The sequence below is a fragment of the Oncorhynchus tshawytscha genome, linkage group LG06 (assembly GCF_018296145.1).
Source record: "Oncorhynchus tshawytscha isolate Ot180627B linkage group LG06, Otsh_v2.0, whole genome shotgun sequence".
NCBI classification, from domain to species: domain Eukaryota; kingdom Metazoa; phylum Chordata; class Actinopteri; order Salmoniformes; family Salmonidae; genus Oncorhynchus; species Oncorhynchus tshawytscha.
The window spans coordinates 45,105,882-45,123,176 of NC_056434.1; the positions used below are offsets into that span (position 1 = coordinate 45,105,882).

A 17,295-nucleotide genomic window follows, 5' to 3' on the forward strand; every position below is an offset into this window, starting at 1 on the left:
GAGATGGTTAATTGACCACAAAATCAATCTCCAGGAATTGAACCCCATTGAAAAGCTGTCCATAAGAGCAGACAAAGGATATCAACGATCTGGAAGGATTCTGTATGGAGGAATGGTCTAACATCCCTCCCAATGTGTTCTCCTCGTAAAACAGTTAGAAAAAGGCTCAGTGCCATTATCCTTGCAAGGTATTGAACGGTATAGAAACAGGGGTGCCAATCATTTTGACCCCTACCCCTATCTAGAGATTTTTCGTTTTACTTGTTCCCTGAGCAACTGCATTCGTATAAACAAATATAACTTTCCCTTTCTTTGCGTACACTATGTGTCAGTATTTGTGTTATACATTTTACACAGTGTTTTCTGCTCATCATTATCAAGGGTGCCAAAAATGTTGGACCTGACTGTGTGTGAAGAGGCTGGGTTAGAATGTCAAGTGTGACGTAAAGAAGTCACATTAGTCATGAGCACAGTACAATTTACGGGTGTTCAAAAGGTAACACACAAATCAGATGTCTTGCAGATGCTGTCTTTGAGCGCAGAATAAAAAGCGCAGAATTTGTTTAAGGCCAACTGTTTTTTTTATACTGCACTTATACAGGTGTGTAGGAGGAGGGAAATGTTGAACAGACTCCCAAACACTGTCACTAAGGATACCACATGTTCACTTTTCAGCTGTAAAGAGTCATTTGCCTTGTACATGGACTCATCCAATGGTAATAATCTAGTGTGCCTGTTGAGTGTGAGCTTCTCTTCTGGTGAAACTGAAAACCAACATTTTCTACCCATTGCGTTATTGCAGTAAGGTCTCATCTGTCAAATCCTCATTGTGGATGGCTCTCTACACATGCTTGTTTTCCGTAGGCACCTTATGTGTTCTTCCTATCTTGTTCATCAATTGTTTTCCTGGGAGATCTACTTGGGGGCATTTTGTCCCCTGACAGGCCACATGTTTTCAATTAGCACCTGACTATGAGCAGACTGCAGCCTGGGAGCATCTCAGGTCTCCCAACATATCACATGGCTCTGCCTGTCTGCCGGGGGATTCTTATTCACACTTCCTCTGTTGCTCTGACACACACCATTAGGCAAACCACGACTGAAGAACAGCGGATAGATTCAATTACATTTTCATTAAACAAGAGGTTTCATTAAAGTAAGATTAGACTGAAGGGTAAAGAGTGGAATGAAGATATGAATTTAAACAAGGATAAATGACTTTGTCCATATTCCCACTTTGCCCCCAAGTCCCCTTTCAAAGAGTGGGTCCCCTCTGCTCTCTAATGGTGGCTGTGTTGTTAAGAAGTAGTCATGAAGAGAACACCCAGTTTGGCACTGCTTTGCACTTCAGAGAGATCCTGCTGTTAAATTATTTATTTTCCAAACAGTAATTACTGGAACAGAGGGGCCTGGATGCTGAAATATGTGATTAGTGAGAGCGCATGCGCACCACGGAACCCAACCCCCGTCGGCCCTACCACCTCAACCAGGTGCTCCTGGTCTCCCTCTCCTGTAGTGGTATTACTACTACCGTCATAACGTGCTTGTTCACTGACTCTATTTACCGGAAGAACATGCCAGACGTGTCAGTGGAAAATGTCCCAAAATGGGGCCCTGTGCAATGAGTCGAGAATGTTCACCAAATCAGCTGTCTGAACTGCGTTCTGATTACCTCATGTTTTCTGCTGTCTAACGGTTGGTCTTCATTGCGAGAAGCAATTCGAGTTTATGTATAAAACAAAGACAGACAGAAAAAAACAAGGGCCTTCTGTCGTGTGTTTAAGTACAGAAATATATTGCCATTTGCCTCTATTCACACCATTTGGCATTTCATGTCAACATTAATATTGACTTGTGTTTAATTCTGTGATTGATGTTGAGATGTGTGTTTGAGGTATTTAAAAAAAAAAGTTTTTTATCTGACCCTGTGTAGTAGTAATCAGTCGTCTTGTTCTGATTAATTGAGATCTCCATGTGGCTGCTGGTGGGGCCCCATCCTCCTCATCAAAGGACACCCATTGACTACCTGCAGACTGCACAGTGCTGGGTGTGATTTCACTGAGGGAGGGGACTGATTCTAAACCTGGCTCCAGCACTGCAGATGGATCTGTCTCTGTTCCTGTGTTGTGTTCCCATCAGCAGCCCAGTGTGCAGCTCAGACGGCACTCTGATTGGAGCGCTCCCCACTGTCTGTCAGTCACATCTCATAAGTTTTGATATTTTATCATCCTGCTGCAACCTCGTTGCTGTTTGTTTGGCCGTCAACTGGTTCGGTGCAGGGCTCGGCATCTGTCATGTGTGTCTGTGGCCTGTTGGGGACTTGTCACTGCAGGTGTGAAGAGAGCGTCTTTGTGGAGAAAGGTGTCGAGGACAGGCTCTAAGGCCTCTCTCTTCTTCCTGACACAGAATTTCACTCTTGAGATCATAAAATGACCCATCTGTCTTTGTGTGGTAAATTTATAATATAAATATTTATTTAGTAACATCTGAATGGACAATTTACATACTAGGTCTTAGTTTCATGGTACATTTTATGTTTACAGTATGTTAGTATCTCACAAAGTAATCAACCAAAGAGCAATATTACGCACAAAGAACCATGCACTGTACCCAAATAACAAAGATCAATTAATTGTAACAAAGTGTTATTAAAGAAGACATAAACAAGACTATACTATTACCTCCCAACTGAAACTTTAACACTTTTTAGATTTCTGTAGTTTTTTAACAAATAGTACTAATGAATGGCCACTGGACATGCAGTTGACTAAACATACAGTATATTCTTGGTGCCATTTGAAAGGAAACACTTTCTGTGGAAATGTGAAAGCAATGTAGGAGAATATAACACATTAGATCTGGTAAAAGATAATACAAAGAAAAAAACACATGATTTTTTACATTTGCAAGAGAAAGGCCATAATGTATTATTTCAGCCCAGGTGGAATTTAGATTGTGGCCACTAGATGGCAGGAGTGTATGTGCAAAGTTTCAGACTGATCCAATGAACCATTGCATTTCTGTTCAAAATGTTGTACCAGGCTGCCCAAATGTGCCTAATTTGTTTATTAAACTGTGCACTCTCCTCAAACAATAGCATGGTATTCTTTCACTCTAATAGCTACTGTAGATTGGACAGTGCAGTTAGATTAACAAGAATTTAAGCTTTCTGCCAATATCAGATATGTCTATGTCCTGGGAAATGTTCTTCTTACTTACAACCTCATGCTAATCACATTAGCCTACGTTAGTGCAACCGTCCCGCAGGGGACCCACCAATCCTGAAGAAGTTTTAAGCCTGTCCTGGATCAGTAAGCACTTTCAAATTGAGCATGCTTTTTAGTTCAACACTAAACTTAATCTATGTCGGGGAAACCAAGTGTAACATCTACCATTACTAGCATACTGATGTCTCCTCCTCTCTTGATGCTTGGGGTCTCTGCTGTTCCTCTCCTTCACCACCCTGTGTTCTCTTTATGGTGAGGGAGGAGTCTTCAGAGAGTTGGTGGAACCGCCCTGGCTTTCACCTGCAGTCCCCTGACCCATCCACTAGAGAACACACCGAAAAGAAACACGGTCAGAGAGATGAGCATAACCAGGTTATATCAGGTAAGGGAATACAATTTGACAGCTGAATTGCACAAAGAGGGAAAAAGTGGGAGGTGAAATCTAATTTCAGTAAATAGAGACTGAGGCTGAAGACACAATGCACTCTAGTTTTAATTCATCTTACAAAAAAAATGGCCTCGGTGTGTGTAGACCCCCTGTGGGTTCTGTCGTGCCTCTGTCTGAAAATCAATTGTCACCGCACTGTGTCCCCGAAATTCCTTCTCCAATTATTAAGAAACCTACTCTAAATAAATTGTCCTACTTTCAAGAAACACAAAATCAGTAGGAAATAGCAAACATTTTTATTTTTTGCCCTTTCTTCTTTTCCTCCTAGATGGAATTTAACAGCCTAAAAAAGCAGCCCAGGGGAAGACAGGGAACAAAAGAGAGATGTAAAAGCACAGTTTAAATGGCTGTTTTAGCAGTTCTGTGTAGCGGGAGCACAACCTTGGCTCAAGTGGCCTGGGATGTGAATTATTGATGAGAACTGTCTGTGGCCTTGAGGGTCAGCGAGTCTTGCACTAAGATTTCAAAACACCAATCCATGAAAAGATGCGAGCGAAAATAATGAAACGTCAAGTGTGTGTGTGTTTGTGTGTGTCTATAACAATAATAATTAGGTGGGTGCTTATTTTTGTCTGAGTGTGTGTATGTGTATGTGTGTGTGTGTGGTTTATGGGTTATTAAGCCTTATACTCATTAAAATCAGAGCATCTTTCCATTCTTGAAGTAACACAAATAAGCTATAATCCGAGCTTGAGTCCTCTGCTATGTCTTCTTCACCTTAATAAGAGGAACAGGGTTGTATTCATTAGACGAAGACCGTGGCAAACAGTTGCAAAAACATTTTGCAATGGCAACTGTTTACTCCCAAAAAGTCTATATTGGACAAATTCAGGAAGGTCCCTCCCCATATCATTCCCTTTGCTTTTGTTTGGCTCTGTTTGGTTCCAAGTGAATACACCCCAGTGCTTTTGATTGTGCAGCTACAATGATATCCAATGACAAGCACTTCAGTTATATCACTGTGTAGGCAACATTACCGTTCCAATTTCTGCTTTTAACCTCTCAGATGAATATGAATAGATTTGGTGTCAACAACTCCAAATAAATGTTGATCTATTTCTGGTGTCCATTAATGAGGGTGGAGGAGTAGTGTTTTTAAATAGCAATAAAGCCGCCTTCTCCGCTCCTCTCCCACTGCAGGAATGGATTGTTCTGATGATGGCACAAAAACAAGTCAAGCAGACATGTGTTTTATGTAATCCTGCTTGTGTTTTATTGTCCCTATACAAGCTAGAGAAGTAGAGCTTTACCGCTTGCTGTATACTTACATCTTGCACACACACACACACACACACACACACACACACACACACACACACACACACACACACACACACACACACACACACACACACACACACACACACACACACACACACACACACGCACACACACACACACACAAACACAAACACACACATACCTCTACCAGGGGGTGCCAGTGGGCGATGGGCTTGCGAGGGTATGACAGCATCTCGTTCCAGTGGTCTCGGCCCAGGCTCTCCGCCTCATTGCCCACCCTACACACTCCAATGACCTCATTGTGACCTACCCTGTGAGAGGGGGGGGAAACATATGGTCATTTTAAAACCTTTTGTTGTCCAACATCGTGCTCCTTCGTGTAATTATTATAGTGATGTTCGGCAGATAATTTTTAACTCCTCTAATATTTATTCTGAACAGCATTTGGAGGAAAAGAGTCTGTACTCTGTACTCTCTGCTTTTTCGTCAGTATTTTTGTCTTGTAATGTTGTTTCCTCCTCTCTTGAATGCCAGCTGCTTTCCAGGCCAATGATCAACTGAAACATGTTACACTTAGGGAGTCTCAGCGATGTGCTTGTATAGGGGAGGAAACAGGATAATAAAGTTGAGGAGCTCAGGGCAAGGATTTCTTCCAGAGAGACATCAGGAATTGTAACATACTCTGTTTCATGGAAACATGGCTCTCTCAGGATATACTGTCTGAGTCCGTCTAGCCAGTTGGGTTCTCAGTTCATCGCACAGAAAGGAATAAATATCTCTCCGGAAAGAAGGGTGGGGGTGCATGTTTCATCATTAACGACTTTTGGTGTGATTGTGATAACATACAGGAACTCAAGTCTTTTTGTTCACCCAACGTAGAATACCTCACAATCAAATGCCGACTGTCTTATCTCCCAAGATAATTCTCTTCGGTTATAGTCACAGCCGTGTATATCCCCCCTCAAGCCGATACCACGACGGCCCTCAAAGAACTTAACTGGACTTTATGCAAACTGAAATCCACATATCCTGAGGCCACATTCATTGTAGCTGAGGATTTTATGAAAGCACATTTGAGGAAAAGGCTGCCGAAGTTCTATCAACACATTAACTGTAGTACTCACGTTGATAAAACACTTGTTGCTACTCCAACTTTCTGGATGCCTACAAGGCCTACAAGCCCCCCCCCCCACCGCCCTTTCAGCAAATCTGGTAATGACTCCATTTTGCTCCTTCCTTCCTATAGGCAGAAACTCAAACAGGAAGAACCTGTGCTAAGGACTATTCAAAGCTGGTCTGACCAATCGGAATTCACGCTTCAAGATTGTTTTGATCATGTGGACTGGGATATGTTCCAGGTAGCCTCTGAGAATATTATCGAAGTATACACTGATACGGTGACTGAGTTTATCAGGAAGTGTATAGGAGATGTTGTACCTACGGTGACTATTAAAACCTACCCTAACCAGAAACCGTGGATAGATGGCAGCATTCGCACAAAACTGAAAGTGGGAACCATCGCATTTAACTATGGCAAGGTGACTGGGAATACGGCACAATACATACAGTGTAGTTATTCCCTCCATAAGGCAATCAAACAGGCAAAACGTCAGCATAGAGAAAAAGTGGAGTCGCAATTCAACGGCTCAGACACGAGACCTATGTGGCAGGGTCTACAGACAATCACAGACTACAATGGGAAAACCTGGCAAGTCGCGGACACAGGTCCATACGACTTGCATAATCTCCAGGTCCATGCGCGTTCCATTTCTTCAGAGGATAAACTAAACTGCCACGAATGACTTATCATCGAATAGATATGTGAAAAACACCTTGAGGATTGATTCTAAACAACGTTTGCCATGTTTCTGTCGATATTATGGAGTTAATTTGGAAAAGAGTTTGCGTTTTAATGACTTAATTTTCGTTTTTTTTCTTACCCAAACGTGATGAAGAAAACGGAGCGATTTGTCTACACAAATAATCTTTTTGTAAAAACTGAACATTTGCTATCTAACTGAGAGTCTCATTGAAAACATCTGAAGTTCTTCAAAGGTAAATGATTTTATTTGAATGCTTTTCTTGTTTTTGTGAAAATGTTGCATGCTGAATGCCAGGCTTAATCCTATGCTAGGCTATCAATACTGTTACACAAATGCTTGTTTAGCTATGGTTCAAAAGCATATTTTGAAAATCTGAGATGACAGTGTTGTTAACAAAATGCTAAGCTTGAGAGCTAATATATTTATTTCATTTCATTTGCGATTTTCATGAATAGTTAATGTTGCGTTATTCTAATGAGCTTGCCTAGAGAATTTACACTCCTGGATCCAGGTTTTTTTCGTAGCCAAACAAAACGGAGCGATTTGTCCTACACAAATAATCTTTTTGTAAAAACTGAACATTTGCTATCTAACTGAGAGTCTCATTGAAAACATCTGAAGTTCTTCAAAGGTAAATGATTTTATTTGAATGCTTTTCTTGTTTTTGTGAAAATGTTGCATGCTGAATGACAGGCTTAATGCTATGCTAGGCTATCAATACTGTTACACAAATGCTTGTTTAGCTATGGTTCAAAAGCATATTTTGAAAATCTGAGATTACAGTGTTGTTAACAAAAGGCTAAGCTTGAGAGCAAATATATTTATTTCATTTCATTTGCGATTTTCATGAATAGTTAACGTTGCGTTATGGTAATGAGCTTGAGGCTGTATTCACGATCCCGGATCCGGGATGGCTAGAATCAAGAGGTTAATTCCATTCCTTTACTTTAGATTTGTGTGTATTGTTGTGAAATTGTTAGATATTACTGTTAGATATTACTGCACTGTTAGAGCTGGAAACACAAGCATTTCGCTACACCTGCAATAACATCTGCATATTATGTGACAAATAATATGTTATTTGATTTGTATACAGCAAAGATACTGTCCAATCAAAAGCGTGGTTTCGGAGTCCTTTTCAGTGCACCATAGTCACCACAACCTTGCAGGCTATTTTCAGAATAAAAAACCCAAACTGCTGTCATAATTATAGGAAGTTCAGTTCATAAAAAGCGTTGCAAAACAACATTTATTTACCGATCGTAGTCCATCACTGCTATTAGGAGACTGATCTGATCAATGTTCTCAGGAGGGACATCAAATACTATGGCTTCGTTGTAGACTGGATTCAGAGTGTTTCGCTTGGTGGATGTTTTCCTCTTCTTCAATCTCCGTCCCTCACACATCAAAGACACCTTCACATAAGGATCTAGAGAGAGTTGGGACACAGTGGAAAGGGTAAACCTACGGAGTAAGACATGGGATGCATCCACACAGGCCTCTGGTCAAAAGTAGTGCAGTATACAGTTGAAGTCGGAAGTTTACATACACCTTAGCCAAAGACATTTAAACTCAGTTTTTCACAATTCCTGACATTTAATCCAAGTAGAAATTCCCTGTCTTAGGTCAGTTACAATCACCACTTTATTTTAAGAATGTGAAATGTCAGAATAATAGTAGTGAGAATGATTTATTTCAGCTTTTATTTTTTTTCATCACATTCTCAGTGGGTAAGAAGATTACATACACTCAATTAGTATTTGGTATCATTGCCTGTAAATTGTTTAACTTGGGTCAAACGTTTTGGGTAGCCTTCCACAAGGTTCCCACAATAATTTGGGTGAATTGTGGCCCATTCCTCCTGACAGAGATAGTGTAACTGAGTCAGGTTTTTAAGCCTCATTGCTTGTTCAGTTCTGCCCACAAATCTTCTATAGGATTGAGGTCAGGGCTTTGTGATGGCCACTCCAACACCTTGACTTTGTTGTCCTTAAGCCATTTTACCACAACTTTGGAAGTATGCTTGGGGTCATTGTCCATTTGGAGGACCCATTTGCGACCAAGCTTCAACCTCCTGACTGATGTCTTGAGATGTTGCTTCAATATATCCACATTCTTTTCCATCCTCATGAAGCCATCTATTTTGTGAAGTGCACCAGTCCCTCCTGCAGGAAAGCACCCTCACAAAATGATGCTGCCACCCCCGTGCTTCACATTTGGGATGGTGTTCTTCGGCTTGCAAGCCTCCGCCTTTTTCCTCCAAACATGGTCATTATTGCCAAACAGTTCTATTTTTGCTTCATCAGGCCAGAGGAAATTTCTCCAAAATGTACGACGAGTTGCAAAACGTAGTCTGGCTTTTTTATGGCGGTTTTGGAGCAGTGGCTTCCTTGCTGAGCAGCCTTTCAAGTTATGTCGATATAGGACTTGTTTAACTGTGGATATAGATACTTTTGTACCTGTTTCCTCCAGGATCTTCACAAGGTCCTTTGCTGTTGTTCTGGGATTGATTTGCACTTTTCGCACCAAAGTACATTCATCTCTAGGAGACAGAACGAGTTTCCTTCCTGAGCGGTATGACTGCTGTGTGGTCCCATGGTGTTTATACTTGCGTACTATTGTTTGTACAGATGAACGTGGTATCTTCAGTCGTTTGGAAATTGCTCCCACGGATGAACCAGACTTGTGGAGGTCTACAATTTCTTTCTGACGTCTTGGCTGATTTCTTTTGATTTTCCCATGATGTCAAGCAAAGAGGCACTGAGTGTGAAGGTAGGCATTGAAATACATCCACAGTTACACCTCCAATTGACTCAAATGATGTCAGTTAGCCTATCAGAAGCTTCTAAAGCCATGACATCATTTTCTGGTATTTTCCAAGATGTTTAAAGGCACAGTCAACTTAGTATATGTAAACTTCTGACCCACTGGAATTGTGATACAGTGAATTATAAGTGAAATAATCTGTCTGTAAACAATTGTTGGAAAAATGACTTGTGTCATGCACAACGTAGATGTCCTAACCGACTTTCCACAACTAAAGTTTGTTTACAAGAAATTTGTGGAGTGGTTGAAAAATGAGTTTTCATGACTCCAACCTAAGTGTACAGTATATAAACTTCCGAATTCAACTGTATAGGGAATAGGGTGCCATTTCGGACGCCTCAATAGTTATGCTCCATTGATATGTTTCGTCATGGCTTCTACTTATTGGGCCATATTATTAAAAGACTGGGAGACAGAAATGACCATTCCATTTCATATACTAGTCTGTCATATAATTTATCCATCCAGTGATGACTAAGCAGAATCCACATCACATTTGTACCCCAGTCCCCACATTAAGGACCCCCTACCTGAGGCTCCAGTGATGTCCATGGCTTTGAGGTTCCTAGCCTTGATCATTGTGATGGTTAGCCTTCCAGCCGTTGGTAGGTAACACAGGGAGAACATGAGATCCCCCAAGTCCACATTGTCCTACAAAGCAATGAAAACATCAGTGAAATGTTTAGTAACTGAATGTCTCATGATGTGTCCATATAGCTCTGGCTTCGCTGTTAGAGATTCCGCTGGTTTACAGTGGACTATGTGAACAGTCGGGACCTCAACTTACTGCTGAGAGTTAGAATAATAGAATGCACAACGTGCAATGTCTAAGCTTGGTTGTTGTGCATCAGCAGTTTTCATCTTGTTATATGTCACTCACTCATTGACAATCACTCAATTAACCCAAGTCAGTAAAAATGTTTTTATTGGTACTGCTTAGTGTACTTAGACTAGCCAATTACTGACCGGGCACACAGAGCACGTGACCAGAGGCCCTGACCTCCAGGGGGCCCCCATTTATTTTATTTGTTTCTCTCAATCAGATATCCTATTAACATGGCATAAGACATGGGGAAATGTGCAGAATTCCAGGGAATTGGCTGTAAAATTGCAACAACAAAAATAACAGTTCTGTAAAGCCAACCGATTTGTTTACCTTTTGTGAATAAAATATTATTTTCTGCTAACAGATCCCTCTGTACGTATTAAATTATAGTTCTAAATCCCGGTGTTGAGGTAATGTGCGTAAATGTGTAGCGGCTAATTGTATAACTACTGTAATAGGCTGTGTGTTTGTAGATTGACTGAGGTGATTGAAGTTACAGCAACCAATGTGATAATCACTGGGGTAATTGTCGCTGGTTTTTGCTGGCTACGGCCCTGCGTATGCAAGTGAACAGGAAGAGAAGCTCTCCAATTATCACCTCTGAAAATAGCATGTCTGTGAGAGAGTGATGTGTTCGTTAGACACAAGCAGCACTCACAAGGTTAGTTACCGGCATGGACTATGAAGGCCACGAGTCTCACCTCCAGTTGAGGCATGCACCTCAAGTTGTAATGTAACCCTGACAAACCTGTTACCACTGTAAGTTTCTCTCAGCTTGAGGTAGGAGCAGGAAACACCCAACATAGTTAAGATGCAGACTACCGGACCATAAACTTGGTCAGAGCCCCTGGTTTTAGAAGCTGGGAGCCTAATGTAAATAAGCAGCATCTCCAGGATTGGCTGACACTAGCCTGACATCTGAATTAGTCTTTGTGTGCGCGTGCATGTGCATGCGCGTGTGTGCTCCTCAGCCCTGAGCTGTATGGGCCTGTTATAACAGATCATTCTCCCTGTGTGTAAGTTCCCATTGGCAGGCCCCTGGGCTCAGTGGGAAGCCCCAGTATTCTGCATCAGCAGGAAAGGTCAGTGCAGCTCTCCACAGAGAACCGCTCATTATCAGGTCTGGCTTGGTCACCAGCCTGGTCAGTGCTCAGTCCCAGTCTCACACAGACACAGCCTCCCCGAGAAGCTATCTAGCTCACACCCTGCTGGAGCTTGTTTGCCAGGGCTATCAGGCCTTTCTGCCTAGCTGCCATGGCTTTGACAAGCCCATTGTCAATAGTGGCAACAGGTTTTAGTTCTCCAAATAGCAGAGGTTTACCAGAGTTGTCCCCCCCTAGCTTATGACATGTTCATATCCTGGGTTGGGGGCCAACAGTTACTGTGCTCTCTGTGGGTTGGGTTTTAGTAGGTGGATATGTTCAATGATGAAGTTATTAATAAAGTTTGAATACAGTGCCTTCGAAAAGTATTCAGATCCCTTGACTTTATTCACATTTTGCTACCTTACAGCCTTATTCTAAATTGATTAAATAAATCAAAAAATCCTCACCAATCTACACACAATACCCCATAATGACAAAGCGAAAACAGGTTTTGAGAAATATTTGCAAATGTATAAAATGGCTGCTCAGGTGCATCCTGTTTCCATTGACCATCCTTGAGATGTTTCTACAACGTGATTGGAGTCCACCTGCGGTAAATTCAATTGATTGGACATGATTTGGAAAAGCACATACCTTATATAAGGTCCCACAGTTGACAGTACATGTCAGAGCAAAACCAAGCCATGAGGTCGAAGGAATGTTCCGTAGAGCTCCGAAACAGGATTGTGTCGAGGCTCAGATCTCGGGAAGGGTACCAACAAATTGCTGCAGCATTGAAGGTCCACAAGAACACAGTGGCCTCCATCATTCTTAAATGGAAGAAGTTTGGAAGCACTAAGACTCTTCCTAGAGCTGGCCGTGTGGCTAAACTGAGCAATCAGGGGAGAAGGACCTTGGTCATGGAGGTGACCAAGAACCCGATGGTCACACTGACAGAGCTCTAGAGTTTTTCTGTGGAGATGGGAGAACCTTCCAGAAGGAAAACAAACTTGGCAGCACTCCACCAATCAGGCCTTTATGGTATAGTGGCCAGACAGAATCCACTCCTTAGACAGAATCCACGCCTCACTCCTTTTGGAGTTTGGCAAAAGGCACCTAAAGACTCACAGACCGTGAGAAACAAGATTCTCTGGTCTGGTAAAACCAAGATTCAACTCTTTGACCTGAATGCCAAGCGTCACATCTGGAGGAAACCTGTCACCATCCATTCAGTTAAGTATGGTGGTGGCAGCATCATCCTGTGGGGGTGTTTTTCAGTGGCAGGGACTGGGAGACTTGTCAGGATCGAGGCAATGATGAACGAAGCAAAGTACAGAGAGATCCTTGATGAAAACCTACTCCTGAGCGCTCAGGACCTCAGACTGTGGCAAACATTTTCCTTCCAACAGGACAACAACCCTAAGCACACAGCCACGACAACGCAGGAGTGGCTTCGGGACAATTCTCTGAATGTCTTTAAGTGGCCGAGCCAGAACCCAGACTTGAACCCGATCGAACATCTCTGGAGAGACCTGAAAATAGCTGTGCAGCATCGGTCCCCATCCAACCTGACAGAGCTTGAGAGGATCTGCAGAGAAGAATGGGAGAAACTCCCCAAATAAAGATCTTGCCTAGCTTGTAGCATCATATCCAAAACGACTCGTGGCTGTAATTGCTGACAAAGGTACTTCACCAAAGTACTGAAAAAGAGGTCTGAATGCTTATGTAAATGTGATATTACTGGGGGGTTTTCTTCAGACATTTGACAATATTTTTGAACCTGTTTTCGCTTTGACATGATGGTGTATCGTGTATAGATTGATGAGATTATTATTTTTTTTTAAATCCATTTTAGAATAAGGCTATAACCTAACAAAATGTGGATAAAGTCAAGGGGTCTGAATACTTTCCGAAGGCACTGTATATTGAAATGCAATCACAGCTACATTTGTGCTCACTGCTAACTCACAACGACCATGAACCTCATTTGGAAAATGTTTTTCTGTATGAATAGAGTCCAAATAGACTCCAAAGTTAATACTAACGTTTAAGAATAACAACACATGCTGTCTGATATGCTGCATTGTTCTAATGTTCTGTACATGAAAATGCTTGTTACTATAAATGGCTCAATTCACACAGTTAGCTACTTACTTTGATGTTCCATTTAAAAGCGTCTGTGTAAAACACCTCACATCATATCCAACAGAGATCAGTGGACATGGTTGCTAATGACTTGAACTAATAATGGGTGCGACTTGTTCTGCTATTCTTTGTGCATTATAAATCATGTCATGTCATGTCCTGCAAGGAATGACTTTGGTGGTTGTTGTTGGATATTTGTTTTTTAGACAACGTCATTGATAGGGACATTGAATGGGAGTGTAATAGTGGAAAATGTAGAATTGGCACATCCATTCAAGCATCAATAAGTCCTCTATGTGGATGATTGAAATTACAGATCTAAAGCGATCTATCACTGCTCTCTGGCCTGTGTCCAAAATCACTGTAAATGTAATCAAACAAAGGCGTTGATTTATCAAGGCTGTAAACATAGGGCAAGACACCACAGTGACCTCTAACCTACAGTACATCATCATCGGTCCACACTTGGCTACACTGACCTGGTCACTCAGAAGGCGCGGCAGTAGGTCTCCATCGTAAAGTGGTACATATCACACACACACACACACACACACACACGAGCACGTGCGTACACACACACACAACCTCCCCACACATACTCACAAAGAGATTAGGGGTGGACCATGTAGCCCATCCCTCTCAGGCTAAATAATCCAATTACCCACTTCCATTTGCAGACTATAGGATAACAGTCTCCTCCATCCATTGAAGTACTTAAATCAAGTCAGTGGTGGAATTATCGTCACTTGTTCTCTTTCAATGAAATTAAACTGGAGCTCTAAAGGCCCCCAATATGGCTGGAGAGAGAAGGCTGACAGTCTATCTTGTGTAATTATCCATCTTTCACCTTCCCCCCTAGGATCTCTCTCTCTTTTAAGGGCCTCTTAACATACAGGGTTTGCTACTACCATGTTTGTAGAGAGAAACAGAGGGAGACAAAGAGGGAGGGAGATAGAGAGGGAGGTGAAAATGGCTTTGCAATAGCCAGCACATGTAAGACCATGTCTTGGCATGTCATCCTGTTACGTCAGCAGACAGTAAGTCAGCAGCTGTGGAACGACATGATTCAGCACTTTAGATGTGTTTCACTGGGCTTCTAAATGAACACAGACACAATCAGGGTAAACAAACACATTTCAATCACTCATAAATGTAGTACTCATGTAATAATAACGGACTTTGGAATGATTCTGTTGTCATCTTGAAAAAGCACTTTGTTATTGTTGTAAACCCATTTTATCTTTCCTCCCTTCTTCATCAGTCATTCCTCAAGTTTTATATTTAGCCCATGTCTGTTTCTACAATGCAGATCAACAAGACATAACGTAAGGAGATGTGATGTGCTCATCACTTAGACCACTGCACCACTGGAGGCTCCCGAGTGGTGCAGTGGTCTAAGGCACTGCATCGCAGTGCTAGAGGCATCACTACAGACCCTGGTTCGATCCCGGGCTGTATCACAACCGGGAGTCCCATAGGGCAGTGCACAATTGGCCCAGTGTCGTTAGGGGAGGGTTTGGCCGGGTTAGGCGGTCATTGTAAATAACAATTTGTTCTTAACTGACTCGCCTAGTTAAATAAAGATAATATTATGCTGCAGTGATGGTTATTGTGGAGCTAGGTAGTAAACCTGCTGCATTGGATCAAGCCACACACATATATATATATATATTTTTTACATTTACGTAATTTAGCAGAAGCTTTTATCCAGAGCTACTTACATGAGCAATTCTGGTTAAGTGCCTTGCTCAAGGGCACATCAACAGATTCTTCACCTAGTCAGCTCAGGGATTCGAACCAGCAACTTTTCAGTTACTGGCCCAATGTTCTTTACCGCTAGGCTACCTGTCGCCTAAGTTGGCTCACATTAATACTATCGACTGCCATTGCAGGGACACAGATTACAGTGCTCTTGAAATCTTAGTTATAACAGAGACCAACCAGGGCCAACCCTGCGTAGCTTCAATGGCGAGCCAGCAGTGGGATGCAGGGTGGTATGCCGCTGGCCTAAACCACCAGTGATTCTGTTCTGTTGTCTAGCAGTTTAATTCAACCCTCATAAAGGTGGATTTGAGACCTGCTTGTAGAAGCTTACATAGATCATGTAAATGATTTAGAGCTGGTCACTTGTATGGGTATTTGTATAGCTCTCTGTCCCTGGAAGGTGTCCTGTATGTTATTACATGTTAAAAACATGTAATAAACCTGCTACATGACTTGTAATTGATGTTATCTAAGAAGTAGATGGTGGGTTATTCTTGACCCCGTTCATATGGTCCTACAGTTCAGTTACGGAGATGTAGCACTTCAATGTCAGACTTGATGCCGGTTTACACTTTGTATGTTACATATTGGATGTTTGAAACCCAACTTAGCGCTGAGGTATGATTTATGCATAGACTAGTGGTTGACTTGTGATGTCACATGCTCTGTGTCCCAGAAGGGCTGGCCCAGTTCTGGGATGGAGAGTGGCTGTGTGTGTGTGTGGCTATGTGTGTGTGATGTTTGTGTTTCCTAGATGCTCTGGGTTGCATCCCCAGATACTTTGAAGCTCCCCAGTTAGCTCACCCATGTCACACAGGTAAATCTAGGACTCTGTCCAAGCACCCCCTTGGACGCAAGTTTTTGGACGCAACACTACACCGCTGATTCAAACAACCAACTCATCATCGAGCTTTGATTATTTGTTTCAGCCGTGTAGTGCTTGGTCAAAAACTAAAACTCGTACCCGGGTGGGCCCCAGGACCGAGTTTGGAAACCCTGACCTATGAAGTCGCCAAGTTTGACAGCCTTGATACAAAATACTAGCTTCAGACCTATTCATTGTCTGAGCCTAATCTGTAACGCCAAACACAGGAGATGAGAAGCAGGTACAGGGAGTGAACCATGTAATATAGACGGACATGTAACGGAACAAGAACAGCGTCTGGACATAAACACGACAAACAATGCTACTACTTGTAACAACACAGAGGAGCAGACATATATGCAGGGGCAATCAACAAAGTGAGGGAGTCCAGGTGAGTCCAATGAGCGCAGCTGCGCATAATGATGGTAACAGGTGCGTATGATGACAGGAGCCTGGCGCCCTCAGGGGGGAGCAGGCATGACATAATCAGGGAAAGGGGGGGATAGCTAGTCAGTTGTACAACTGAATGCATTCAACTGAACTGTGTATTCCACATTTAACCCAACCCCTCTGAATCAGAGAGGTGCGGGGGCTACCTTTAAAAACATCCATGTCTTCGGCACCTGGGGAACAGTGGGTTAACTGCCTTGCTCAGGGGCAGAACAACCTATTTTTACCTTGTCATCTCGGGGATTCAATCCAGCAACCTTTGAGTTACTGGCCCAGCGCTCTAACCACTAGGCTAATCACACACGTTTGATGAACTCAAACCCTACATGTTGACGGGAAGTAAAAATGAACCCATCTAAAAAAAAGGAAGTGGACCTCAAGAGAGACAGTATAGAGATTTATCACTGAGACATCACTCAGACTACAGTCCTCCCTTGAGACTGCAGACAACCTACACTCCTTCAATGACACCATAAGTCCTTATTTCCACAGTGAGACTCCAATGAGACTGACATCTATTGAGACCACACTTTGACCAATTGAGACTAAAGAGCCTTTCTGACATCAGTGAGAGTCCAGCGAGATTCCATCAGT

General features: G+C 42.3%; 1 protein-coding gene across 1 annotated transcript in view; it reads right to left on the reverse strand.

The window, feature by feature from the left end:
* Positions 1 to 3,222: 3,222 nt before the first annotated feature.
* LOC112253378 (synaptotagmin-9) overlaps positions 3,223 to 17,295 on the reverse strand; it is a 49,534-nt gene continuing 35,461 nt past the window's right edge. The window contains exons 4-7 of the mRNA XM_024425362.2: positions 10,097 to 10,217; positions 7,998 to 8,169; positions 5,099 to 5,228; positions 3,223 to 3,549 (exon numbers count right to left, since the gene is read on the reverse strand). Coding sequence (XP_024281130.1) covers positions 3,475 to 3,549; positions 5,099 to 5,228; positions 7,998 to 8,169; positions 10,097 to 10,217 — 498 coding nt within the window. The 3' untranslated portion in view covers positions 3,223 to 3,474. The remainder of the gene's footprint in view (positions 3,550 to 5,098; positions 5,229 to 7,997; positions 8,170 to 10,096; positions 10,218 to 17,295) is intronic.